The following is a 27,853-nucleotide window of genomic DNA, read 5'->3' on the forward strand; positions in this document are numbered from 1 at the left end:
AAGCTGATTCAAAACATCTCTCTAACATTCCAAAGCCCGCAAAAACAAATCGACTCAACATTTTTATACTCTCGCAACAAAGTTGCTAAAGAGAGTATTATAGTTTTGTTCACATAACGGTTGTTTGTAAGTCCTAAAACTAAAAGAGTCAGATATAGGGTTATATATACCAAAGTGATCAGGGTGACGAGTAGAGTTGAAATCCGGATGTCTGTCTGTCCGTCCGTCCGTCCGTGCAAGCTGTAACTTGAGTAAAAATTGAGATATCGTGATGAAACTTGGTACACGTATTTCTTGGCTCCATAGGAAGGTTAAGTTCGAAGATGGGCAAAATCGGCCCACTGCCACGCCCACAAAATGGCGGAAACCGAAAACCTATAAAGTGTCATAACTAAGCCATAAATAAAGGTATTAAAGTGAAATTTGGCACGAAGGATCGCATTAGGGAGGGGCATATTTGGACGTAATTTTTTTTGGAAAGTGGGCGTGGCCCCGCCCCCTACTAAGTTTTTTGTATATATCTCGGAAACTACTATAGCTATGTCAACCAAACTCTATAGGGTTGTTTCTTTCAGGCATTTCCATATACAGTTCAAAAATGGAAGAAATCGGATAATAACCACGCCCACCTCCCATACAAAGGTTATGTTGAAAGTCACTAAAAGTGCGTTAACCGACTAACAAAAAACCTTAGAAACACTAAATTTTACCGAAGAAATGGCAAAAGGAAGCTGCACTCAGGCTTTTTTTAAAAATTGAAAATAGCCGTGGCGTCGCCCACTTATGGACCAAAAACCGTATCTCAGGAACTATTCGGTATATAATACTTTTTTAACACCCTGATGATATGTACGAAATATGGTTTACAAACACGCCTTCTTCCAATATAACGCTATTTTGAATTCTATCTGATGCCTTCTCTGTATAGTACAATATATACATTAGGAACCAAAATAGAAAAATATGTAAATGACGGATAATGAAATCTCGATTATCACTTTATCATGCGAGAGTATAAAATGTTCGGTGACACCCGAACTTAGCCCTTCCTTACTTGTTACAATTTTAGTAGACCAAACTATGTGCATATTGATGGCAAGAGGACACTTGTAGAAGAAAGTTTTGAAATGAAATGAAAGGAAATGTCTAAATGTGTTGCAGTATTTGTCTGCCCATTTTCGTTTAAATGTTTAACTAAATTATTGAAGCAACATCGAATGTAAAATAAATCCACATTTCTGGAAATAATTTTTTATTAAAATTCAAAACAATTTACAAAACTGATACATTCTGTAAAAACATGTTTACTTTTCTATTTGTAAATCCTTTATACCAAAAGTTATTTTTTCTTCCATTTTATTATTTCTCAATTTGTTTTATAAATGTTTAAAGATTGTATTTTACTCGTTTACCACTTATGTTGCATTCTAAACGTGTTTATGTGTGTTGTAACATTTATTATATAGTATTTATACTTCTGCTTTTTCAGTAATATTCGTAGTTTTGCAAAACACATTGTAAATACAAATACGTTGTTTTAGACTTAATACTATATACTTATACGTTCTTGTTTTACATTTAGTAAGAAGTTCGCAGTATATTTGACGTCAAGTTCAGTGATACTTAATAATCTTGTCTCAAATTTCCTTCAAATTTTTTTGGGTGCGGATAATTTCATATTCACTCTAGACATTTGAATTATATTGTTTAGACGGACGTTTGTATATATGTTAACCTTATTGTGAAAATTCATTAAATAGTGAACTTCTACTGACAATGGTATAAATATATGACTTTGATACATACAAAACTACATTTGATTAGTCTATAGTTGATACATTTCTTTGCAAAAAGTATTTTAATAAATATATTTTGGATTTTGAAAACTTTCTACAATATCTACTATATTTTACACTCGTGTAAGCTACTATACCGTTTAAAACATATACACATATGCGAATATAATTTATTTATATACATATATGTATGTAGTTACGTACATATACGATATGGAATAAAAAACTAATATCACTTCTTTCAAAAGTACTCTATCACTGCATTTTTCTCGAACTACACAATTTGGCGTTTTCTTATTGTTTTATGTCAGTTGGGAAGTCCAATGCTATTTGAACATGTTTTTTGGATTACCATGTATTCCATTTCCCAGGCAAAAGAATAATCAACACGCAGCTCATTAAATTTTTTGTTTTCTTTCGATACATATTTAGAAAAAAACAAATCGGAATAATGGCTCTAATGTCTAAATGCATCATTTTCAGCAATGTTTTCACTGTCCTCGTTAGCTTTAAGAGAACTGATGGTTAAAAAATGATCTTGACACTATAACCCATATGTTCACTGACTTATGTACTTATACATGTAAGTATAATATTTCCATAAGCCTAAGTGTAAGTAAGTTGGCGAATTCCTTTTAAACTACAAAAGGCTTAACATCTGTTTTGTCAAAGCAGCTCCTTATTTAACCAATTATTTAGTTCTCATCCACATTATCTTTACTACCTTCGTTTATACCCTTCATGTCATAGTGCATGAGTGACGCTTTAATGTATATTTATGTGATGGGCTCTTTATGGTGCGTGTTATTCCTGCTGCTGCGCTGCTATAGGAAGGTAGTGATTGCCTTCGTCGCCTCACGGCAGGACTTAGATTGTACCGAATATTCGCTTGTACCAACAACTCTTTGAAAATCTCTACAATGCCTACATTCTCTTTGGCCGAACATTCGATGTAACCGCATTTCCAATCCTCACATACAATCATTTCAGTGACCTCATGCTGCACCTGCCGATCGGCTTCGTTTATGTCCACTTTATTACCAACGATGACAATGGGCACCTTGAGGCCACGCTTTGCTATTATCTGTAATGAAGAAATAGTTGCATTTATTAATAAAATTTGGGCTACAGCATTTAGAAGAGCAAGGTCTATAAATGTACACATAATAGGTAATTTTCATTGACCACGAAATTATTGTATGTATGTGTGGACTCTCAATTTCCATTCCCTATACATGTTTTATTATGGTTTTCAAGGGTAAACTTATACGAGTACATAGGATGTATCCATAATGTTCTCTTCTCTACTCTTGCATAATAAGGGGAAGAAATAGCAAGCGGTTATAAACTGTTATGGTCTCTTGATTTGATTTCAACCGCATGTACTTTATATATTAATAGTAGATAATAGTTAGGCGTTTGATAAAGGATTTAATATATAGTATGTAACATTTAAATTGTAATCTTTGAGATATTCTGCAAATAAGTTTAAAAAGTTCTTTTTCTGCTCTACACCTTATTGCCACTATTCCTAGCTCACGATTTAGATCAATTTGAATCCAAGAGTTGATTTATCTTTTTTTTGCTGTTACTGTCATACATATTTTTAATTATTTCGCTGTCAATCGCATGATGCATGCATTTTATCATAATATTCACAGGATTAACAATTCACCCACCTGTTTCCTTAGTCTTTCCACCTCAAACCATGATTGCTTATCATCAACCGCATACACCAAGATGAAGGCGCCCGCTGTTGATATCGACAAAGTACGCATTGCGGGGAATTCATACGAACCGGATGTATCTAAAATGTCTAACGTTAACGCCGAGCCATCTGGCAGCTCATATTCCCCACGATGCAACTCCTCCACTGTTTGTTTGTAGCGGGCTTGAAATTTATCATAGAGAAATTGCGAAATAATGCAAGTCTTGCCTACACGTGCAGCTCCCATCATGACGACACGTCGCTGCTCCTTGCGTATCGCAATGGTAGTGTAGTCGGTGGTAGAAGCGCGTGTTGTACGCATCACCGCCGCCAAAGAGGGTAAGCGAAGGCGTTGACACGGCCCTGGCATGATAACGTTAGCGGTGATGTTGAGACGACCGCTGAGTGCCTCTGTGACTGCTCTCAATTGCTTCGTAGTCACAAATAACTACACAAACACTTATTTGCTCTCCTTAAAGTCCTGGCGCGCTTGCAAAATTAAATTGGTTTTTTGCTTATTCGAACATGCATAGACACACCTAGTTTAGATTTTACTTCCAATTTATTGGCAATGAGAAGCAAGCCCAACGTCTAGTACACTCTGTCTGTTTAAATTTAATTTAAATCCATCAAGCAAGTTATCAGTGGTAAAAAAGAAACTGAAAACTGGCAAAAGTTTGTAAGAACCCTGTGAAAGAAATAAACATCACATTGAAGTATTCATATGCCTTAAATAATGAAGAACTAACAGAAATGTATAGTATAAGCACATAGTGATTTCCAAGTTAAGACAAAGCATGTCTTAAGATTCACCTAAATGTTAGCGAAATATGGTGTATTATATGTTAACTACTAGTTGTTGCTTGTAACACCTACAATCAAGGTAAATAAGAGTGAAATCGGGCCACTGTCACGCAAACAAATTGACGTTCATAGAAATATAAGTTAATAAATACTCCCATATTGCAGATAAGTTGAAGACTACTGAAGGAGCGGTAACTCGCGAGAAGCATTAAGTCTAACAGCAGCGATGATTCAGAAGTAGGCTCGTGTATCAGATTAAAAAGTGAACAATAGGCGTGGCGTAGCTGAGAGTAGCTGAGATCCCATGTCTTAACAAATACTCGACCAATGTGTCAACCAAATTTGGTGCAAATCGCAAGCGATGACAGTTACCCAACATTTTTCAAGCTCCGATGTGAACGAGCATATATCGTACTTATCAAAGCAAATGTCTGAAGCAAAATAGAGCGAGAATTCTTGTTAATCAGTCATTATTTCTACAGTGGGAAGCACAAATGAGTACAAGTTTGCATTTCGTGTATTTATGCCCGCATAGAAGTAGCTAAGAAAATTTAATTTTTTTTTTTACATTAATTTCTTAGCTCTTCAAACTAATTAAGAAACTATCACCACACATTGATTAGAGTAAGTTCATCAGTGATCCTAAGCGTTCAGAAAAGACCTATTGTTCCCAAAGCAGAAGTCTTTTGCCACAAAAAAATTTTGACGGATGCAGTCACACGTCTCATGATAAAACATACGACAAGGAACAAGGTCTTGACGCCAAGGAAAACATTTATAAAAATAAATAAGCGTAATGTCAGAAGAGCGCTCTGCGACATTGGCTATATTGCAGCTGTAAAAACAAAAACCTGCATTGTCAGTAAAAAATGTTAAGTTACGGCTGAAATTCGCCAGAGATCACCGAAATTAAACAGCAGATGACTGTAAACTATATATAGTATTTGCTATATTACTGACATTGCCTTGGGGAGACCGTCGGAAGAAACCACACCACTCAAACAGCGAAAGTATAGTGGAGGGGCCGTTTTGATCTCGAGTTGCTTCATATGGTGACATGTTATATCCTTACAAAAAATCTATGGAGAGAAGAGGAGCGCATGTCATATTTTAACAGGATGACGACCCAGAACATACATCCAAAATCGTCAAGTAATGGCTTGCCGCACAAAATATCTTACTGATGTTCTCCTCCCTCACCGAATCTAAACGAGTTTTGGTAGCGAGTACAGCGAGAATGACATACTTGTAGAATTCCAAATGAATTTGTACGGAATTTGGTGGAGATTATACCAAACCTTGCACAAAGTGTTTTATGTAATAGAGGGTTATGGATTAGTACTTAAAATTAGCTAATTTTTAAAAGTTTCTGTAAGGTGCAAAATATTTTTTTAATTTTTGTACTATTAATCATTTTGGTTAGAATTGAACATGAACTAAAGAAATAAAAAACTTTGAAATTTTCTGTGCCAAATTTATTCTTACACATATAAAAATACTTCCTACTGTGTATGACAAATTTTGGGAAGATACCTTTAAATATTTTCCATACAAGGAGGGGAGTTTAATCGTTGAGTTTTATCGTCTACATACATATATTTACATCATAGGGTCTCCGATGTTCCTTTTTGGTTGCTGAAAACCTCGTGACACACTTAATATAGCCTGCCAGCGTATAAAAATGCTACAATTGAATTTAACTCAGTAGAACGAGACATTCTTTTAGAGAAATTATTTAGGCTTATTTTGCCAAATACCAATTGAACTTTTTTGAATGGCAACATACTAAAGTTTAGTTTAGTGTAAAAACAGCGATGAAGTTTATTCTATTATAATCTATAAATGGTGTGATTTGATTGATTGATATAAGATAGTTCTCCCTTCTTCTCACGTGCTTTAATAACAGACACATTGAGTTTCGTATTTTTCTCACTATTAGAAAGATTCCTTTATGAGCATTGAAAAATATAACATAATCTAAAAAGGATTCGGACGGGAACTCAGAAATCTTACATTTCTAAAGTTTTCAAATTTCAAGAATTTCTAAATTCGATAAGTTATTTTGATGGCTAAGGACAACAATAATAGATATTTAAACAGTTTTTCAGAGCATGTACTTCAGTTCCGATTATGGCCTATTTGGTTATGTTAACAATATTACAGAAATATAACTTCGACACTGAGACGGATTGTTTGTGGCAATCACTGAATTCAAGTTACTCATACGTAGCGTCAAACATACTGTCCAAGGTTCTACCTATGGAAACATACTGTCGAAAGGCAGTATGTATCTTTATTTTACTATTATATTATGCATTAGACTTTAGATCCAGCGCATTGTTTACAAAATTCATTATATGTATACATAAGTATTTCCGAGATTGGCGTTAACGGAGCTATACAGGATACGTATATTTTGTTCTATTATGCCGTCAGCCTGACAACATGCAATTCATGCTCGAAGTCGTTTAGCTTACCGATTTATTATTTATTTGCTACACTGTTCTATCCCTTTATAAATTTTCCATGAGAAACTGTAACGTTCTATTGCTTGTTACTGCTTAATGACGCGTAAAATCTTTTTGTGCACCCACAATTATAGTTATTAATTTTCTGTTGTCCTTTGCATTAACTTGCTTATACCATTTTTTATATATCTTTACATTCTGTTGTTTTTTTTTCACTGGGATTTAATTAGTCTGATAATAATAAAATTTACAAAGAAAGAGCACAACCGTTCGCACCCAAAGCTATCGTTTATCTGAAGCTTATCACTTGGCACCCATCCTTTTATATCGAAGTAGTACTATGACTATATAAACACCAGTATGTATGTATGTAAGTATGTATGTGCACATTCTCCAAATGTGTGCGCAATGCTCATTGAATTCGAAATTCTCGAAGATAAACACTGTTTACTCTCTCAATTTGGCCGAAACTACCAAGCTCGTCTACTTTGGCTTCGCTTTGCTTCAGACTTGCTCTCTTTCAGATAAGTTCGATGTATACTTTTGTTTGACTACATTCACATAAAAAATGTTCGAAGCGAAGCAAAGAAAAAACGAAGCAAAATTTTTGACAACTCTCATCTTTTGTTGTTTTGACAAGCAGTTATCAAGAAATACAGTTGGTATTGCAGACAGGCCCGTAGCCAGCTTTTCATTTCGGGGGGGGCTGAAGTAAAAACATATATAAACTTTAAATTTTCTGTTTATTAAAAAAAACAATATAAATTCATATACATATTACTTAAATTATTTGGTAGTTGTAACTTAAATAAGTAATATTTTTCTTTTCTTCTTGATTGCCATATCATTAATTACTTCATCTGGATCTATTTTAATATCCCAGTGCACTGCAATAACAGCAAGTGCACTCAGCCGCTCATTGCCCATCACACTGCGTGGTAAAGTTTTTATTCTTTTTAAGGTTGAAGAAGTTCTTTCGAAGGAAGCGGTCGTCACTGGAAGAGTTGGTAAAATTGTAAGCAGGTAGTGAATATTTTTAAAATACGTTGCATCGCAATGTTGCAGTAATTTCAACACTTCTATGGTTGGATCTATTGTTGATAAGCTGGCACACCACAATCGATACTCTGATTTTAATGCTGTCATTGATATTTGCTCCTCGAAGTAAATAGTTAAATTTTTTAATTCTTCGGCATTATCAATTGCAGCAAAACCTGGGAGTAGAATTTGAAATGACGAGAGTATATCCTCATTCACTAATAAACGTTCTGTCATGTTTTGAATCAGAGCATCAACGCATGGAATAAATATTGTAACTCTGAAGTGGCTTTCAGGGGTTGTGCAAGGTGGATTAGCACGAGTAGTTTGACGCGAAGTCACTCTAGGCACTACAAGATCTATGTCAAAAAGATCTTTAGACATTTGTGATGCTGTTTGGAAAATATCGTTGAAAAAACCATCCGCTGTTTCTCTTATCTGGTGCAGAGTTCTTATTAATTCTTTGGCTCGGTTCATTGCTGATACAAAATCCATAGATTTTTCTTGGAGTTACACAGACAGTGGCAGCGTTAAGCTGAACAATTGCTCACAGACGAATAGACTAAGCAAAAAATCGCTTTTCTCTACCGCTGCTAAGAAGGCTGATGCTTTAGACGAAATGGACCATGTCTTACTCGAAATTATTTCCAAACTTAGTACAATGAATTTGAAAAGCTCCACAAAGCTTATAATGCTTTCATGCCTTTCTATAAACCTTGTTTCACAAAGGCGAACAAGTCGTCTTTTTTTGCTTTCTGGTGCGTGCTTCTGTATAACGTCCTGGAAAGTTGCATTGGTTTCTAAATAAATTTGCTATTTCACTGACAATACCAAGGCAGTTTCGTATTGAAGGTAATGACATAGTATTAGAAAGCGCATGGTTCAATCGGTGACTAGCGCAATGAACATATCGTGCTTTTGGATACAGTTGTCTTATCCTGGTTTGCACTCCACTTAAATGCCCTGATATGTTTGCTGCTCCGTCATATCCCTGGCCAACCAACTTCGCCATATCAAGATGGAGATCTGTACAACGCTTAAGTATGACTTTTGATAAGTTTTCAGTCACCGTCTAGTGTAGTTGCGTACGACTGTTATAGGTTTGAGCTGAGTTGTGTATAAGAGTTTCAAAAGATTCAGTCAGTGATAAATCTTTTTTATTTGCGATTTATTTAAAAAATTTCCTTATTTCGGGGGGGGCTTCAGCTCTCTAGCCACCCCAACCCCCCCCCCCCCCCCCCCCTTGCTACGTGCCTGATTGCAGATAGGCTTAGTCGGATCACTGTTCAGCACTAAGCGAAAACCTATAAAGTGTCATTACTAAGCACAAAGTTTAAAGTTATACATTATTTTCATCATAAGTGACACTCCGCGAAGAAACGGACTTTGAGTAAGTTGCAAGTACAAAATTATGTAGTTCTACTCTGGATCCGCCCTGATTATTGGTGATGGTATGTGAGGTATGTTAATTAATCTCAGGGAACATTTTAGTAAATAGGATGTGATATGTTTGGGTCGATGTTGCCCCAACTCCCAAATACTACATAAGTTTAATGATTTTCATTTTTCTAATAAACCGTATGTCGAATACGTCGGTCAGTGTATGAGTTATATGTATTGCTTAGATTCCGATTCTGACGTTTTGCACTTTAAGGTATTTTCCTAGCTTTGATTCCTGCCAGTTGCAAGAGTATAGAATGTTCGGTTGCGTCTGAAGTTAGACCTTCCTTACTTGTTTAATTTTTTTTTAACATTTCGTCCAACAGAACATAACATTTGCGTGAGGGCATGCTGTCTAATTAACAAATCAATAAAAAAATTTCAAATACGATAAAAAGCTACTGATTTTTGTGAATGAAAAGTGTTTTCATTCCAAAAACAATTGAAACTTAAGCATTTCCTCCTAGACTAGTCCAATGAAAGGCTAGTCTAGGATACGGCCGATGCTAATGGCTCCACATTTATTGCTCTCTGCAGCTTTCACACTCTCCTCCTATTCGACATAACTCTCTTACTTTTCCAGTCAATGTTTGCGGGCATAATTCTCTTCAGTTACCAACTGTGACTACAACAGTCAGCTGCTCAGCGGTGTTCTGCCGAGCATCACGTTCATGTGTTATACAAATGTGATTCCAATACACATCTCTCGCACTGCTGTCGCCATGTGCAAGACAGAAGCAAAGAAAACTCGATAAAAAAGATTTATTCCTTGCTTTCCACAAGAGCAATGGCGGTACATCAGTATACAATCGTGAACGAGACGCAAGTTACAGACAGGCAAATTTTAACGAACTTTTTCAAGGAAATTTGAACTTTCCATTGGCGCATTGTTGACACTGTTACTGTGCTGTGTAGCAACACCCAGGAGAAAAACGTGTTGCTTAAGTCGGCTGGCAGCACATGTGACCACGATTCCTAAAGTACTCATACATTCATACATAGTTGGTAGAGTTTTTTGTCTTTATTGTATGAACTAGACTCAACATTTAGTATAATCAAGAAAGCAAACAAACACAAGAAAGCCAGCACACCACAATGTCACTATCAGCGGTCGTAAGAGTGTTTCTTTATATCCGTCTTTATATTTTTATTCTGCAAATTGGTTTATTGCCCAACGTCAGAATTACAATTTTGCCTATGTATTGGTCACGCATCGTTAGTACTTTGGCAGTAACATGTGTTTGAGGTAAGAGTTAGATGATTTATTTATGTCTGATTACAGCTGAATAAGGCCCTAAGTCTCAGATGGTCCATCCGCTGAGTTCAATTTTCGATGACTCTTTCGAGTATTTCGCTCCATCTCCAATTATTGGAACTTTTCTAGCGGCTTCAGTTCTTGCACAAGATATATTTTGTACGCTTTAAATTAAATATCTCGACGAAAAATGCGTCAAGTTGTGGCCTTCGTCAGTCAGCTGCTATATATTCTCCACTGCGTGTGGACGTGATCTATGTTGTACGTGTTGCGAATAGTACGTTCAGTAGGCCGATTATGTTGACCATAAGTTAAGCAAAGCGCGCGAAGTTGAACAATCTCTAAACGTCGTTCAGGCGCAAGCATTTCTACGATGAAATGTCAAACAGTACGGAATGAAAATAACATGACAAGTTGACACGACTTAAGCGTGATCTGTCAAAAAGCGGTTAATGAAAAAACTCAAAAACAACTCTTAGAAATTTTTGGTTGTGTAGCAATGTGTTGCAAAATATAAAAGCTTAGTTCAGGGGTAAGGTAAAGAACCAAAAGAGTGAAGACGTCTTCGTAGAAGGGTCCCACAAATTGAAATTAAACGAAAACTTAACATCCCTTAAAACACCTATGATAATACAAGAGGACTTTATAGGAGCTGGGATCAAAATTGGACAATGGACGTGGCACCGCCTATATTTCGGCGAAAGTCCATATCGCAGGACTTACTAGATCGATCTCCACCAAATTTAGTACATATATTACTTTATATAACAGAACTTTAAAATCCATTTGAATTCTTTTTATCGAAAATATCGGACAATCTGTGAAATATATTATATAAATTCGAAGAGAATCTTTTTCTAATATTAGTATGCCTTTTTGTGAAAGAAAGGTTGAATCGGATCAGAAGATTTTCGAACTTCCGTTTAACTTTATATCCTTCATACCGTATATATCGGCAAAATTTGTGGGTTATACAATATTAATAAAATTGAGAGAACGTGTTTTTCTAATTACGATTTCTTCTTGTGCTTAAAATGGATAAAATCAGGTGAAAAAAGGTCCTGACTTGCAAGATCATTAAATGTTCGATTACAACCAAACATAGCACTTCCTTACTTGTTAGTTTTAGTTCACTTTCCCTGTTCTTTGGAATACCCTAAATAATACAGATGAGTCAATACTTAATAATAATAATTTATATAAAAATTATGAAAATCATGAGTGAGTTAAAAATTTCTATGCAAAAAATTCAATAAAACGAGTGCGGTTTACGTTTAATTTAAATTTCGAATGAAAACCCATTTGTAATAATTCAAAAGACTCAAATGATTTGTTTCCTCAGAATAATTCATAACACTTTACAATTAATTTTTAGTCACGGGATGTCAGGTGACGTCAAGTGAAAATCGTTCGCATGAGTACTTAAGTGCACATACACAAACAACTGCCAAGTTGAACCAAACCAAACCAATATCCTTGTTTGCTTACACGCATACATATATGCATTTCCTGACCCATAGCTATTAGAAGGCATGTGAAAATTCATTTCGAACACTGTTTTTGTTGCCAGTGAGATTCGCATGCTGCAATCACTGAAACGTGACGGCAAAAGCGAATGCAAATACATGTGACAACTTAAACAGAAATGAGGTTGTTGTATCAATATTGGGTAACTTTTATGTCCATATGGTAGTATGTATGTATTTGCATTTGGTTTAAAGTGGAAATTTTTAAATTTCAAACCGTAGTATATCCCCCTATGTCTAATGTAGTGGTTTCCGTTTATCTAATTGACTTTTCGCTGATATATTCAATAAGTCAGTCTCTTTTTAATAATACTGATACCAAATATGATTGTAACTCATACCCAAATTCGAAAGTTCGTTCGTTCAAGACGTGAGTATTTTTTCAAAATGCCACTTTTTATTAAAAGGTTTTATATACTTCTTAACTAATATAAGTATTTATCATTTCAGAATACAATTTATTTTAATTTATTAATTATTTTATATAAACTTCATTGGCTTCATTAAGGTCACTGCAAATAAGTAAATAGGTCACGCCTACTTCCCATATAACACAATTTTAAATTCCTTTTGATTCGACTTTCACCTTGGTTACACAAATCAAGAAACAATTGATGTAACAATAGAATAGTGCTTTTAATGTATGCCACCTTATGGAATTGTTCAAATCGAACCCCTAGGTACCGAATAGCGAACCTCAGAACCTAAATTGACTTTAATTGCATGTACTATTGGCAAAAAATATATAAAATCAGGTCAATACTATCCCTTATATTCCTAATAAAATATCTTACAACCTCCGTCAAAATTAACTGAACCTATAATATTGGATATACTACAATCTAATTCAAAAAATATGTGAAATTAGTCTACAAATTCCCATATAGTACTATATAACGGGTGATTTTTTTGAGGTTAGGATTTTCATGCATTAGTATTTGACAGATCACGTGGGATTTCAGACATGGTGTCAAAGAGAAAGATGCTCAGTATGCTTTGACATTTCATCATGAATAGACTTACTAACGAGCAACGCTTGCAAATCATTGAATTTTATTACCAAAATCAGTGTTCGGTTCGAAATGTGAAAATCCGCTTTTTTATCGACAAATTTTGTTCAGCGATGAGGCTCATTTCTGGTTGAATGGCTACGTAAATAAGCAAAATTGCCGCATTTGGGGTGAAGAGCAACCAGAAGCCGTTCAAGAACTGCCCATGCATCCCGAAAAATGCACTGTTTGGTGTGGTTTGTACGCTGGTGGAATCATTGGACCGTATTTTTTCAAAGATGCTGTTGGACGCAACGTTACGGTGAATGGCGATCGCTATCGTTCGATGCTAACAAACTTTTTGTTGCCAAAAATGGAAGAACTGAACTTGGTTGACATGTGGTTTCAACAAGATGGCGCTACATGCCACACAGCTCGCGATTCTATGGCCATTTTGAGGGAAAACTTCGGACAACAATTCATCTCAAGAAATGGACCCGTAAGTTGGCCACCAAGATCATGCGATTTAACGCCTTTAGACTATTTTTTGTGGGGCTACGTCAAGTCTAAAGTCTACAGAAATAAGCCAGCAACTATTCCAGCTTTGGAAGACAACATTTCCGAAGAAATTCGGGCTATTCCGGCCGAAATGCTCGAAAAAGTTGCCCAAAATTGGACTTTCCGAATGGACCACCTAAGACGCAGCCGCGGTCAACATTTAAATGAAATTATCTTCAAAAAGTAAATGTCATGAACCAATCTAACGTTTCAAATAAAGAACCGATGAGATTTTGCAAATTTTATGCGTTTTTTTTTAAAAAAAAGTTATCAAGCTCTTAAAAAATCGCCCTTTATATACATATACTATTAAATATAGCAGGCGTATTACCAATGAATTATGGTTTGAGGTGCTTTTCCTGGCCGGGGGTTTAACCAAAGTATTTACCTTAAAAGTGTGAACAAACACCTTTACGTCCAAATACTTGAAGAAATTAGGAATTATGAATTTATTTTAAACATATTTTCTTAATTTAAAAATCTATTTTGTCTTAGGCCCAATATTTACATCGAATAAAATTTAAAGCAGTTATATATTTTATTTATTTTATTAAGTTTTGCGAAGAGCTCTTTTAATTTAAATTTACTTTTAAATTTAATATTTCTTTCACATTTGTAGTGGAGAATAAAATTAGATATAATATTTGAATTAATTCGTGTAATAGTTACTGCCGAAAATCGGAATGGGTTACCCTATTGTGTTGTTCACAAGAGTATGTACATAAACCTGGAATAAAAAAACATTCTATTTTGCTGACTGAGCATTAATGTGGGAAATATTGCCAAGTGAGTCCGCTTACTTAAGTCACTAAAATATTATTGCCACAGGAGTATCCTATATTACAAATACGAAATTCTAAGGAAACAAAAAAACGTTTACAATTTTATTATCAAAATAATCGTTCTCCAATTGCAACTTTTGTGCGCTTTTGCCACTTTATGGTCGTAATAATCGTCCGCCTGTGCTCGGTATTGTTGCATTGTAAAAGTAGGAGTACACATTTTTCTTACATAATGTTCAAGTGTGAATAAGACAAAGAACCGCTCGAAGTAATGAAAACATTGCTGCCGTTCAGGCAAATGTTGATGAAGGCCGCCATTTGTCGATTCCCAGCCGTTCTCAAGAATTGGGACTGTCTCAAACCACTAACTGACGGATTTTGAGAAAGGATTTGAACTTGCATTCATATAAAATTGTTCTCACTCAAGAGCTCACATCATTGGATCACCATAGACGTCGTAAATTTGCTGTTTTACCTTACAACATCTTAAAACCGATTATGTTTAAAAAAAATCTCCTATTCTCCAATAAGTCTCAATTTCATCTGAGCGGTGCTGTGGATAATCAAAACTGTCGACCCTGGTGCGAAGAAAAGCCACAAATGATTCTTAAACAACCATTACATTCAACAACCGAATTGTGACGAGAAAAGTTTGGAGATTCGATTACTTTAAGAAATTGTTAAATTGAAAGTTCTCCAAAAAGTTGTAATTTAACACCATTAAACTTCTTCTTGTGGAGTTATTTGAAGTCATTTGTCTTTAGCAATAAACCACACTCTCTTCCAGCTTTAGATGTCAATATTGAACGCGCTATTCATAACGTACGAGTTGGTGGAAAAAGTACTTGAAAAATGGGTTCATCGAATTCGTTCCTGCAAAAGAAGTCGTTGTATTCCCATATTTAATATGCCTCGAGTTCGGCTGTACAGAGATTTGTTGCTCGCTTACGTTTTTTCTAAATAAGCGCTAAAGAATTGCTTTTGATCGTATGAGAAGTAATATGATCAGCGACAACCCGACAGACAGAGAATCGATGATGATAAGAGTGAATTAATGCCTTGAACACATAAATGGTGAAAAGCGACAGGCGGCATATGTCAAAAATTAAAATACACACGTTCTTAAGGGAACAGTTATTTGGACAACAGCGTGACAACAGGGCAGCAGGCTTGCAGTTTCGCGGTCGCTAATTTAAAACCATTTCTAATTTTGCCGACGATAATGCAGTGTTGCCATTAAAATGTGAAATATAATATGAAATTATTCAAAGCTTTAACAAGCTCTAAACTATCATTTGTAATAACAGTTTATATTTATTTATTTTATTTATTTATAATAATTCATATAACAAAAGGAGTTTTATTATATAAATACATAAACGCAGCACTGGCTACGAGGCCTTCAGCCTTTATAATAATAAATATATAAACGATTTCACCTATTTTCTTATTTTTGCGACAAAAAATTTCACTTTGAACGAAACATTTCAATTTCATTCCAGTGAATAGTTTTAGTACGGGAATTACGAAGTTGTGTACGACATTTGCAGCCAAAAAATTTCACTGTTGTGCAGTCGTGTCGTGCCGCTGTCTTTGTGTTCAAAGCTTAACACATAAATTTATTCTCGTGCACAGCCTCATAAGCGGCACAAAATGAGAGCGGGTAATCTAAAAGCATTGTCAGCTAAACATATCGCCTTTCACATACATATATACAACCAATGTTGCCATTTTAAATTATTATTATAAATTTTACCATTATTAATTAAAAGAAGTTCCGCAATATTTTCCTCATTTCGGACTCACAGATATATGTAATATCGATAATATTCTAGCGGGAAGAAAGCAACAATTTTGATATATTATTTAATTTTGCACTTGAACTTGTATCTAAAAAGGAGACATGATTTTTGATTTTTATTTTTGCTAAACTGTTTTACAATTATAATTATTCAGTTACTCTAATTTTCGAATTAAATTAAATTAAATTAAATAGACATTTACTCTTGGATTCTTTTAACCGAAATTACGAATACGTACTGTTATCTGGCAAGACTACGCACAAACAAGTGCGATTGTATGACCATATGCCACAAAATTAACATATAAATAAACATATGTATGTATAACTTAGTTTGTTTGTACTCGCTCTGGACTCCAGCATGATGCGATCGTTTCTTCTTTATTAGTTCTTTATACGGGGTCGACAGGGGTATGAGCTGTCTATTAGTTAAAGAGTATTTTTCAAACGTTGCAAGCGCTGTGGGAGTGTGAAAAAATTAAAAATTGAAAGAAATTGCCAAAAGTAAAAATTTCAATCAAATAAAAATAAATTTAAGTGTTCAAAACTTGTGAGAAATATTTGTCAAATAGGGGTCAAAATAGACTAAAAAAGAAGAAATCACTTTTAAAGTGTGTTCTTTATTTAATCTCTGTTACTATTGAGGTCGTCTTAAATGTCGAATGGTGATAAGTCCAGAGAGAATCCATGAATAATAATTTTGGACATACAATACATGTATGTATGTACTACATTTACGTATGTATCTAGTGTATAGTTATTTATGTGAAAGTTTTGTACACATCCGTTGGGAAGTATGAATTGCACACATACATATAGTATGTATAGCATACAGTAATCCGATGCACTTACTGATTATAACAAACTTACATAATTTGCGGGTTTGTAAAACCGTAATGATAATAATAAAAATGTATTGAAACAAGACATTAGAAGTAAGGAAGGACTAAGTTCTAGTGCAACCGCACATTCTATACTCTGGGTAGAATAAAAGCCAGAGAAATACCTTAAGATGTGAGACGTCAACCAGAGATCGAAATCCAAGCAATTTTATACTGCTGTGATCAAACTGAAAGGTGAATTTTGTCCATTTCATTTCCTTCAAAGAAATTAAATTCCGCTGCAATACACTTATGTCAACGGATTTTTCAGTTTTCTGAAGTTACACGAAGGTAAATCAGGTGAATGCGGTGGTTGCGGCACGATATTAGTTGAAAATGTGGCGAAATGATCACGAATAACCAATGCAGTATGAGATGGTGCGTTATCGCACTTCTTTGTTCAGTAAATTCAGACATAGGAAAAAGTCGAAGAATTCACTTTTAGATCCTTACAAACCGACGCGTATCTCAAATACTAATGAATATTTTGACGAGAAATTTTCTTAAAAAAAATTTTCAATTTTCAATTTGATCACAGTAGTATATGCATATACTATATTAGTCATACACTGAATCTCATTATATGTAGTATCATCACGAAGGTACAATTTGATGTCTCTGTCGTATTTAGTTATTGATTTATTGCGCTTTTAGTTAGTTAATGGCGATTTGTGGGCGTGGCGGCGATCAGATTGCACCCATTCTCGACCTCGTAATTTTTTGTACTAAGAAACCCGCATACCAAGTTTCATCAAAATATCTCAATTTTTACTTAAGTTACAGCTTGCATGGACGGACAGACAGACAGTCACCCGGATTTTAACTTTTCTTGTCCCTTAAGTGAACAAAAGTATTATATTATATTCTGTAGCAACAGGTTTTCCTTGGGCTTCATAAAGTACCTCACATCACATCAAAATAACCAATCATAAGGACTAAAATCAGCCGGATGTTCGAAAATCTTGATTTTAGTTAAATGGGAGCTAAATCAAATTTTCGCCCAATTTCATCTAATTTAGGCGCAAAGATACACTGTTCTGCAGTAAAACACACTCTTTCAATTTCGTTGGGGTAACATATGTACATATTGGCCGATATATGCGGTATAAAGTCACCCGGAATTTTTAAAATGTTTATATTAGGCATATGGCTTGGGGAAGAATTGCCCGAATCACTTTTACATTCCTATAAAAAAATCAAAACACACATATTTTAAACTGCGAGTGCACTAAAAAAATAATCATCAACGAGTAATATGAGGTGGTGGTGAATTCCTTCCTATGAACAATTCTTCAATTTCAAACAATTTTTTTTCTGTTAAAAGGTCGACTCATATCGTTCCGCAACCACTGCATTTGCAAAGTTAAAAGACCAAAGCGGGGACGCCATTCTGACACGATTGAGGAGATGAATAACGAATATAAGGAGGTCTTGAAAGCTGCACTGAAAAAAAAATATTCCGGCTGTTTAGAGGACTGAAAAACGCATACTATGATGTTAAAAATATATGAATGCACATATACAGACTTATATATGAAGTGTGCTAAATGTAGTGATATAGCATATATTCGTTAAAATTTTTGAACTTCAAATACTCTGGGGAACTATCTCCATCACCAGGTACTTATCTTATAATTCGACAATATATATGGCATCGCTCAATTTTATATCGTACCCCCGGAAAAAAATTCACGTTCCCGCAGGCGTCAACTTGAACTCCTTTGGCTGGCGTCTATATACCGAATACAAGGGTCTCCCTTTTCTCTGTGTACATTATATCATCTTTCGTTAAAATTTGAAGTATTCTAATGAAATTTATTCAGCTTAATTACATTTTATATTGCTATATGAAACTAAATATCAAGTACAAAGGATGTTTCTTAAATTTTGATTTTATATCATTGGCATCGTGATAAATTTAGTTATCTAAGCATATTTTTTAAATATGTATTTTAAAAGCTTTACCCAAATGTTTTTGAGGAATGCTGCCCAATTGACAGTCCTTAGCCGAATAAAAATCTGGATTGGTTCTGATTATGTAACCCGTTCGCCGTGGAGTATACTGATAATTTGCTTATCATATACTTATAACATATGGCTATCGATTGGCTAAAATTAATTATAAAAATCCGAAATTTCTTCAGACAACATATACAGGGTAGGCCATTTAAAGTTGACCCATTTGTTTCTAAAAAAAAAGAACAAAAGAAAACAATGTTTTTTGTTCATTTCAAAAATAATTTATTTTGGTCCAAGGGGATTTGTTTCAGCTAATATTTAAAAATTAGATCGCGTAAATGGGCACCTTTAGCTTTGACAGCTAAATGCACTCTTTTTTCGACATTTTCCATGATTTTGGCCAATGTTTCGGATGTTTCACGTCGAATGTTGGCTTTCAGTTGAGCTAAGGTCTTTGGCTTATTAGCGTATACCTTGGATTTCAAATAACCCCACAAATAAAAGTCTGGTGGCGTCAAATCTGGTGATCTCGGTGGCCAGTCAACATCACCATTTTTGGCCCATGGCCCATTTGCCAAAATTAAGGCGTCGCGGATAATCAGCTGGGTTTAGTTTTTGTGCCATTTGAATTTTATATGGAAACATCTTCAAATCTTTATGAATTATGCGTCGGAGAGTGGTGCGAGAGATGTCTAATTCCTGAGAGCGGCGATAACTCGATGTCGATGGAGTCTCCTCAATACTGGCTCGTACAGCTTCGATGTTTTCATCAGAACGTCTTGTGCGTTGTCTGGATGCATGACTGGCATTACTGAGATTACCGGTGTTCACAAATTTTGCGTATAAAGACTTAATTGTGTTCTTAACTGGAGCACTTTTCACTTTATTTTTTTTTGCGAAACGCACGTTGAGTTAACACAATTGAAAAGTTATTTTGAATATAAAGCTGAACAATTTCAGCGCGTTCTTTTGGAGTGTACTGTTCCATGGTATAAATTGTCTTCGAATGACGCTTCTAACGCGGTATGACATTAGCCGATTTGTCAGCGCTGTTAAAAGTTACAGCGTTGCCAGATGGGTCAACTTTAAATGGCCTACCCTGTACTCTAATCAGTACTGATCTGATTTCACACAAACCTGAATTTGTTTTGATCTTAAACTGATATCATCTTATTTCGCACTAATTTCTCTTTTTCAGATTAAAATGATATACCAAGAGTTTTTTCTGCCAATTATAATTCTGCATTCGCTTTCATGGAATCTAGCCGTGGTCGACGGAGCTAAGATTCTTGGTTTATTTGCACACCCCAGTGAAAGCCATTTCGCAGTAATGCGAAGTTTAATGTTGGAATTAACAAAGCGTGAACACAATGTAAGATAGTTCAATATGCTTCTAATTTAAGCCGTTTCATATAAAAGCTTTTTTTTTTTATTTAAGGTTACTGTTTATAGCAGTCACCGCCTGAATGAACGTATAGAAAGTCTACGAGAAATAATTGTTGAGCCGGAATTTCCTTTTTGGAAGCAATGTATGTGAGATGATTACTGATGATAAAAACTTATATAATATATATATTATATATTAAATAACTTGTAAACTTGTAAATTAAATACCACAGACATAAATACATATGTATATGTCTCTCTAAATAGATCTTCCAAGTCTCTCAATCTCTGGAGCATTCTTAGCCAGCAAATTTACAAAGTTGAACACCAATTTGACACCTTATTGCAGCTCAAAAGAGCAATTCATGAAAAAATGACAAGAACTGACCTCAGTGTTCTTAAGACACTCGCAAATTCGATGCCACGACCTCTAATATCAGTCACAATATAAAACGGATGGCATACAAGTTATTAAATATTGTTTCCTTAACACCGATTTTATTTTTAATGTTGCCCATATATACATATAAAGGGTGATTTTTTAAGAGCTTGATAACTTTTTTTTAAAAAAAAACGCATAAAATTTGCAAAATCTCATCGGTTCTTTATTTGAAACGTTAGATTGGTTCATGACATTTACTTTTTGAAGATAATTTCATTTAAATGTTGACCGCGGCTGCGTCTTAGGTGGTCCATTCGGAAAGTCCAATTTTGGGCAACTTTTTCGAGCATTTCGGCCGGAATAGCCCGAATTTCTTCGGAAATGTTGTCTTCCAAAGCTGGAATAGTTGCTGGCTTATTTCTGTAGACTTTAGACTTGACGTAGCCCCACAAAAAATAGTCTAAAGGCGTTAAATCGCATGATCTTGGTGGCCAACTTGCGGGTCCATTTCTTGAGATGAATTGTTGTCCGAAGTTTTCCTCAAAATGGCCATAGAATCGCGAGCTGTGTGGCATGTAGCGCCATCTTGTTGAAACCACATGTCAACCAAGTTCAGTTCTTCCATTTTTGGCAACAAAAAGTTTGTTAGCATCGAACGATAGCGATCGCCATTCACCGTAACGTTGCGTCCAACAGCATCTTTGAAAAAATACGGTCCAATGATTCCACCAGCGTACAAACCACACCAAACAGTGCATTTTTCGGGATGCATGGGCAGTTCTTGAACGGCTTCTGGTTGCTCTTCACCCCAAATGCGGCAATTTTGCTTATTTACGTAGCCATTCAACCAGAAATGAGCCTCATCGCTGAACAAAATTTGTCGATAAAAACGAAACGAAACACATTTCGAACCGAACACTGATTTTGGTAATAAAATTCAATGATTTGCAAGCGTCTATTCATGATGAAATGTCAAAGCATACTGAGCATCTTTCTCTTTGACACCATGTCTGAAATCCCACGTGATCTGTCAAATACTAATGCATGAAAATCCTAACCTCAAAAAAATCACCCGTTACTTCCTTCTGCGGTCTGTTGTATTTCTACAATAAAATACTGAATTAAATTTCTAAAAATGTTGCTTTCTTCGCTTATTTGAAGGCTAACAATATGTTTCATTGATAATCTTATTATAAAATAAAACCCATTTGTTCAGTGTCCCATATAACGATTTCGCTCAGTGTATAACTCGTTTATATTATATTTTCATATCTGGCAAACCATTTGTCAATCACATCGTGACATCGGATATCGGATCACAACCGCGCCTACCTTCCCTTCTAAATTACACTCTGTAATATTAAAAAAAAAAACTCCAAAAAACTTATATTTGTTTGGGATAACCTCGGATTTATTCTTACGAAACCTTCATAACATTGTCCTTTCACTTTAATCGTTATCTTCAGTTTTAGAAATAACAGGGAGCCAAGCAGGAGGCCTTCTTAAAGCTAGCAAACTAACCGAAACTGCAGTGCAAAAGTCTCTGGCCACTACGGGTGCCAACGCGGTTAATTACTTCTTGTCAAATGAAGCCGTAAAGAAGTTGGTTAATTTACCTATCAACGAATTTGACTATGATTTGATAATAGTGGATTTATTCTATACTGAGGCTTTGCTGGCAGTGGGACATTTTTTCGACAAGCCTACAATTGGTATTTTAAACACCAATTTTGAGAGTTACATGGATCGTGTGTTAGAGCAAATGGTACCGGCCGCCTGTTCACCTATCAGTTATGAGACTTACAAACCAGAGGTGGGTTATTGGAGTCGATTAGGGGTCATTCGTAATTGTATGTCACGACGAAAACAATTTATTAAAGACAATTGGGCCGCACAAGAATCAGTGATGCGAAAACATTTTGCACAATTTAAAGGTAAATTACAATAATATCTAAATTCATATGTACATGTTGCAGAGCAAGTACGTTTATGTAGTATGTTTTCACGTCTTGAATTAAATTTCTTTATTAATTTTAAAGGCGTGAACGAACTTACCATCGGTACGTTGCAAGCTGAGTTGGCAATCTTGTTGCTCAACAGTCACGTCCCATTGTTACGGCCCCGACCGTTGCTATTAAATACCGTAGCTGCCGGCGGTATGCACATACGACCACCACGTGAATTACCTTGGCCACTTCGTCGCTTCCTGGATGAATCGCGAGCAGGCGTCATCTACATGAACCTTGGTAATGAACAACTCTGTACAGACGTACCAAAACACATAATGCAAGTACTCCTAAATACACTGGGCAAACGAAAAGAGCGTGTGGTGTGGACTTGTCACGATCACACGGCGTTGAAAAATTTACCTACCAATATAATGGTCCAACATGCGGTGCCACAAGCAGATATATTGGCACATCCGCATGTGCAAATATTTCTTATGAACGGTGATTTACTTAGTACGCAGGAAGGTATAGTGCGGCATGTGCCTATGATTTCTGTGCCTATATTTCGAAATGAAGTGCGCAACGCAGAATTAGCAGTGCAACTCGGTGTTGGGATTCATCTGAACCATAATAACTTAACGGAGGCGGCACTCAATTGGGCGCTGCAGACCATCAAAGAGGACAGCACATATCAGTTGACAATACGTCAAGTGGCCACTACCTTCCGTGATCGGCCGTTAGGTGCTGTGGAAACGTGCATGTACTGGATGGACTATGTATTACGTCATAAGGGTGGAGCAGATTTAAAAACTCTTGTTGGAAACATACCCTCCAGTCAATTACATCTTTTTGATTTATTTATTTACTATGTCGCGATTGCATTACTTAGTGTAGGTGTGCTAGCTGCTGTCATTTATGGTATTGTAATATTAATGAGAAAACGTGAAATAGGAAAAATGTACTCAAAACTAAGTTAATACTTGTATATGGAATTTGGTAAAATGTAAACCAAATATGTTGTTTAATTAATTATTTTTTTATTATCTGGCCAACAAAGGTAAATGCATTCGATGCAACTTTCGCCACTTCTATAGTAAGTATTCATCAAATTCATCTAATCTTGCTCACACCTCAAACAATTACAAATCTGATTTCGCTTCGAAGAAAAATCTTTGTAAAAGTTATGATAAAATAATTCTTGTCGACAGAATAAATTTTTAGAATGTCTACAAGATGTTATTGGCAAAAATCACAAATTTCTGAATACGCAATCTAATGATCAAAATCAGACTCCCCTAGTTGCCATAATTCATACATTCTGTTAAAATAAATAGGCATTTTGAGATATCTTGATGAAACTTGGTAAATGCCATTAATCTAAAACATATAAAGAAACATAGCTAAGCCGGAAATTTAAAATACAAACATATAGTTTTACTCGATTTTACTCGCCGTAGGGGTGGGCATCTTAAAAATATTTAAAAGTGGGGTTGGCTCCGCCCCCTACTAAGTTCAATGCAAATACCTCACAAACCACTAAAGCTACATAAACCAGATTTCCTCTAGACGAATCAGTTTAGCACTTTCTCCGACGGTGTAAAAATGAATGGAGGATGATAACCCCGGCCACACCTCTTTCAACGATTATGTGGAAAATACACATTATATACGATACAGAAAGATCTGAAAGAAACCGGTGTAAAAATTGTGCAATCATATATTAAGCAAATACTCGACCAATTTATACCCAATTTGATTCATTACATTATTTAAACGTTTTCGTGCCACAGTATGAATATGAGGGAAAAATCAAACAACAGCCACGCCTACTTCCCATATGTATATAAGTACTTAAGACTAAGTCCAATGTTATTCCTTAATTAACGGTAAACGAGAGTCAATGACGTTGTTGAAGTAAAACTTTGCGCAAATAGTACCTTTAAGTTATGACATATCACGCCTAAAACTTGTGGAAATCAGATCATAACTTGTTAATCTCCAAATACCGTACTCGTACTTTTTTTTGTCAGAGAACGCAAAGTTACAGATTACACGGACGGACAGACAGAGAGTCATCCGGATTTAAGCTCTTCATCCTGATCATTTATATATACATATGTATATATAACCCTATATCTCTCTCGATTAATGTTAGGGTTAGGCTTAGAGCCGATAGGTGAACAAAACTATTATACTCTGTAGCAACATGTTGCAAGAGTATAAAAATTAATTACTGAATCTAATTTGCACATTAAAATTAAGCAATTGCAAAGAAACACGAAAAGTCTAGCGAATAATAAATAATTCCACATTTTCTCTTACAAGACAAATATTTACAGCCAGAGTTAAAGCGTCTGACATTCAAAGTCGTGTATTAAATTACATCCGCTTTCAGCCAGATATATTGGGTTTTTAAGTAATTCACACACGATCCGAATGGGTAGTCCGTTTTCGTTTCGAATTAATAAGAACATTATTCCAACTGGAATGAAAGAGTGGAAAGAAGCACTAACATACATATGTCTACTGTGGAGCCCTTTTTATTATTGTAGTGTGTCTAAGTTCAATGCAGTAAAAATTAATAAGTGCTTTGTTAGTGTAAGGTTCATATAAGTATCAAATAAATATAATATTTAGATACAAGAAATGATACAACTCTTCATTTTGCTTTCGACTTGGCTGTTCACTGAGAAGGTAAGAACGAAAATTTAGGTATTCGAATATTTTAAAAAGAAAGCTAAATTCAATGGATTTCGCCAACAGTGTTATGCGGAACAAAATAACCAGACAGATTGCTCAAGATTACCCAAGTCAATCGTAAGTTAGCTAATAGAGTAACCAGAAACATATACATACATATGTATATCTGTAGTTATTATTTTAGTTAGACACATATACAAATATACAAGTTTGGACATACATATATATACATATAAATGCACATTTATCTTAGCGACGGTTTTACTTAACATAATCACACTCATACTATTTTTACCAGGCCCCTCATATTTGTTGCCGCTTTCCGGAGCTATTTGAAGGTCAAATTTTGGATGAGTGCCACAGGCTTCACAATGAATTCGGGCAGGTAATCAATTATATAATCTCATAATTATAGGATCCTTAAATAAATTTGTTTATGTCATAATTAAGTGCTTTGTAGAATGCCTCTTTGGACGAGCAGACATTTGTAGGCATGGAAAATGTAGTTACCAGCGAGCTAACAAGTATCTCGACAATAAATTTGTGCTACAACAAACTATTTTTAAAGATATTTATAAAAGCGCTTTCAAAAAATGCATTGAAAAAGGTCAATATGTGGATCTTTCTGCAGTACAACGTCATTACACAGATTTGTTATAAGAATTTGATTGGATTATTTTTATAGGTAATGGCTTACTAACACCTTTGGTAGAACGTTTTAGGCGCAATGGATGCCATCCAGTACCCGAATTAATTCGATTTTGTGTTCGTAATGAAATGTTCATTTCCTGTCCTAATGAATATTGGAATGAAAAATTGATGAGGTGCACTAAAAAACAACAATTTATACGCCATTGTACAAAAGAGAATTGAGTGATCATCAAGTGAAATTTCATATATTCACACCTACAAGCTTATCAAATAATGCTTATTAGATTATGGGTATATAAATAAAGAATCATTCATACATATTTTTTTAGATTAAAGATAATAGACCGATATGTAAATATAGAAATGGCTTTTCATATCCTCACAACATGTTACTGAAAAATGGAATAGGGTGGTTCTTTAAAATATATTTATAATCACAAGAATGAGAATTAAGTTTGCGACCTCTTTTCCGTTTCTTGTATCGCTGCGTGTAATGAAATACAAAGATCGATGAAACGCACGCAATCAAAAATTGAGAAAGGTAAGGCTAACTTCGTAAAATGACAGCATCGGATAAAATCAAAAGTTGTTTATGATATTTGGTAAACTCTTTAATCTTCACCCTAAAACACAGCAACACAATTTGGGAGATTCCTAATCAGCCCTATAAGATGTTATGACAAACTTTATTAATATGAGCGATCCACCTAAGTAGGGCTTGATCATCGAAATAATTGCTCTTAGCCGGATAAAGTCTAGTCCAATTCCGTTCATGATATAAGAAAAAACTTAAAGTCCTAATTGTCACTCTCAGAATGTCCTTCTAACAAAAAAGACCAACATGGCCGTCTGTGATGAGTAAGTTCATATTTACCCATTACTTAAAAAGAACGTAGAATTATAAAGGTGTGAGTACTGTGGCCAAAAAGTAGTTAAACTTTTTAATTTAAATTTCGCGCGAAAACCCATTTGTCAAAATATATTTTTCAATTTTTTTTTTCATTGATGTTTAGTATACGCTTGTCTTTCTCAAGTATATAAAGTGCATTCGGCGATTTTTACACTGAGTGAAGTAATTTCACAAAGAAATTTCATTAAGTTTTGTGCACAGAATTAAATTTCTTTTGCCGAAGCATTCAGAATGTTGGAAAAGGTCTTCGATGATAATCGTTTGTCACGAGCAAGCGTTTTTTATTGGGGATTTTCGAGAAAGCGTTAACGACGAACCACGTCCAGGACGGTCATCAACATCAACTGATGATCAAAAAAAAAAAAAGAAATTAATTGGTGGTTAAGAATCTTACTGGCATCGTTGGAATATCGGACGGATCAGTGAAAACTCTTTTAAAAGATCATTAGGGCCTAAGAAAAGTGAAAAAGCACGATTGGTTCCAAAATTACTCAATTTTTGAAAAACTGCGACGCGTTCTATGAAACAATGCTTTCCGACCACCAGAATGTCATGAAACGTATTATTACTGACGATGAGTATTGGATCTATGCTTACCGGATCTATGCTTACCCGGAAACAGAACGGAATTCAATTTGTGTGTTTTGCGTTGTTTTCGCGAAGCTATTCGTAAAAAGAAGCCGGAATTATGGGACGACACCTCTTCGTTTTTCCACCACGATAATGCACCGTCGCATACTGCATTGATTTTTCGGGAGTTTTTCGACAAATTTTCAACCAATAAAATGCCGCTACCACCGTATTCGCCTGATTTAGCTCCATGTGACTTCTGACTATTCAACAAATTCAAACGACCGATGTACATACATA

General features: G+C 35.1%; 3 protein-coding genes across 14 annotated transcripts; 2 read left to right on the forward strand and 1 right to left on the reverse strand.

The window, feature by feature from the left end:
• Window positions 1–866: 866 nt before the first annotated feature.
• On the reverse strand, window positions 867–7,120 carry LOC105230658 (GTP-binding protein Rhes). Its single transcript, XM_011211579.4, has 3 exons — window positions 6,786–7,120; window positions 3,476–4,192; window positions 867–2,880 (listed from the first exon to the last, which is right to left on the reverse strand). The coding sequence occupies exons 2-3, from the start codon at window positions 3,872–3,874 to the stop codon at window positions 2,536–2,538; spliced, it is 744 nt and encodes a 247-aa protein (XP_011209881.2). The 5' UTR covers window positions 3,875–4,192; window positions 6,786–7,120; the 3' UTR covers window positions 867–2,535.
• A 9,372-nt stretch (window positions 7,121–16,492) lies between these two features.
• LOC105230659 (UDP-glycosyltransferase UGT5) lies at window positions 16,493–23,747 on the forward strand. 10 transcript variants are annotated; one of them, XM_049453773.1, is made up of 6 exons: window positions 16,523–16,886; window positions 18,371–18,666; window positions 20,204–20,377; window positions 20,444–20,534; window positions 22,240–22,707; window positions 22,813–23,747. In XM_049453773.1, the coding sequence occupies exons 3-6, from the start codon at window positions 20,210–20,212 to the stop codon at window positions 23,697–23,699; spliced, it is 1,614 nt and encodes a 537-aa protein (XP_049309730.1). In that variant the 5' UTR covers window positions 16,523–16,886; window positions 18,371–18,666; window positions 20,204–20,209; the 3' UTR covers window positions 23,700–23,747. The 10 variants fall into 10 exon arrangements, with proteins under 10 accessions (XP_011209886.2, XP_011209884.2, XP_019847475.2 ...); XM_011211583.4 differs by having other exon boundaries at window positions 16,523–16,882; XM_019991919.3 differs by having other exon boundaries at window positions 16,534–16,669.
• A 141-nt stretch (window positions 23,748–23,888) lies between these two features.
• LOC105230660 (uncharacterized) lies at window positions 23,889–26,391 on the forward strand. 3 transcript variants are annotated; one of them, XM_011211585.4, is made up of 5 exons: window positions 23,889–25,416; window positions 25,486–25,539; window positions 25,721–25,807; window positions 25,873–26,029; window positions 26,108–26,391. In XM_011211585.4, exons 1-5 carry the CDS (start codon window positions 25,369–25,371, stop codon window positions 26,293–26,295), a joined length of 534 nt encoding a protein of 177 aa, XP_011209887.1. In that variant the 5' UTR covers window positions 23,889–25,368; the 3' UTR covers window positions 26,296–26,391. The 3 variants fall into 3 exon arrangements, with proteins under 3 accessions (XP_011209887.1, XP_029408043.1, XP_029408044.1); XM_029552183.2 differs by having other exon boundaries at window positions 25,873–26,052; window positions 26,108–26,242; XM_029552184.2 differs by having other exon boundaries at window positions 25,883–26,052; window positions 26,108–26,242.
• The last annotated feature ends 1,462 nt before the right edge of the window (window positions 26,392–27,853 follow it).

Source organism: Bactrocera dorsalis, chromosome 3 (genome assembly GCF_023373825.1).
Source record: "Bactrocera dorsalis isolate Fly_Bdor chromosome 3, ASM2337382v1, whole genome shotgun sequence".
NCBI classification, from domain to species: Eukaryota; Metazoa; Arthropoda; class Insecta; order Diptera; family Tephritidae; genus Bactrocera; species Bactrocera dorsalis.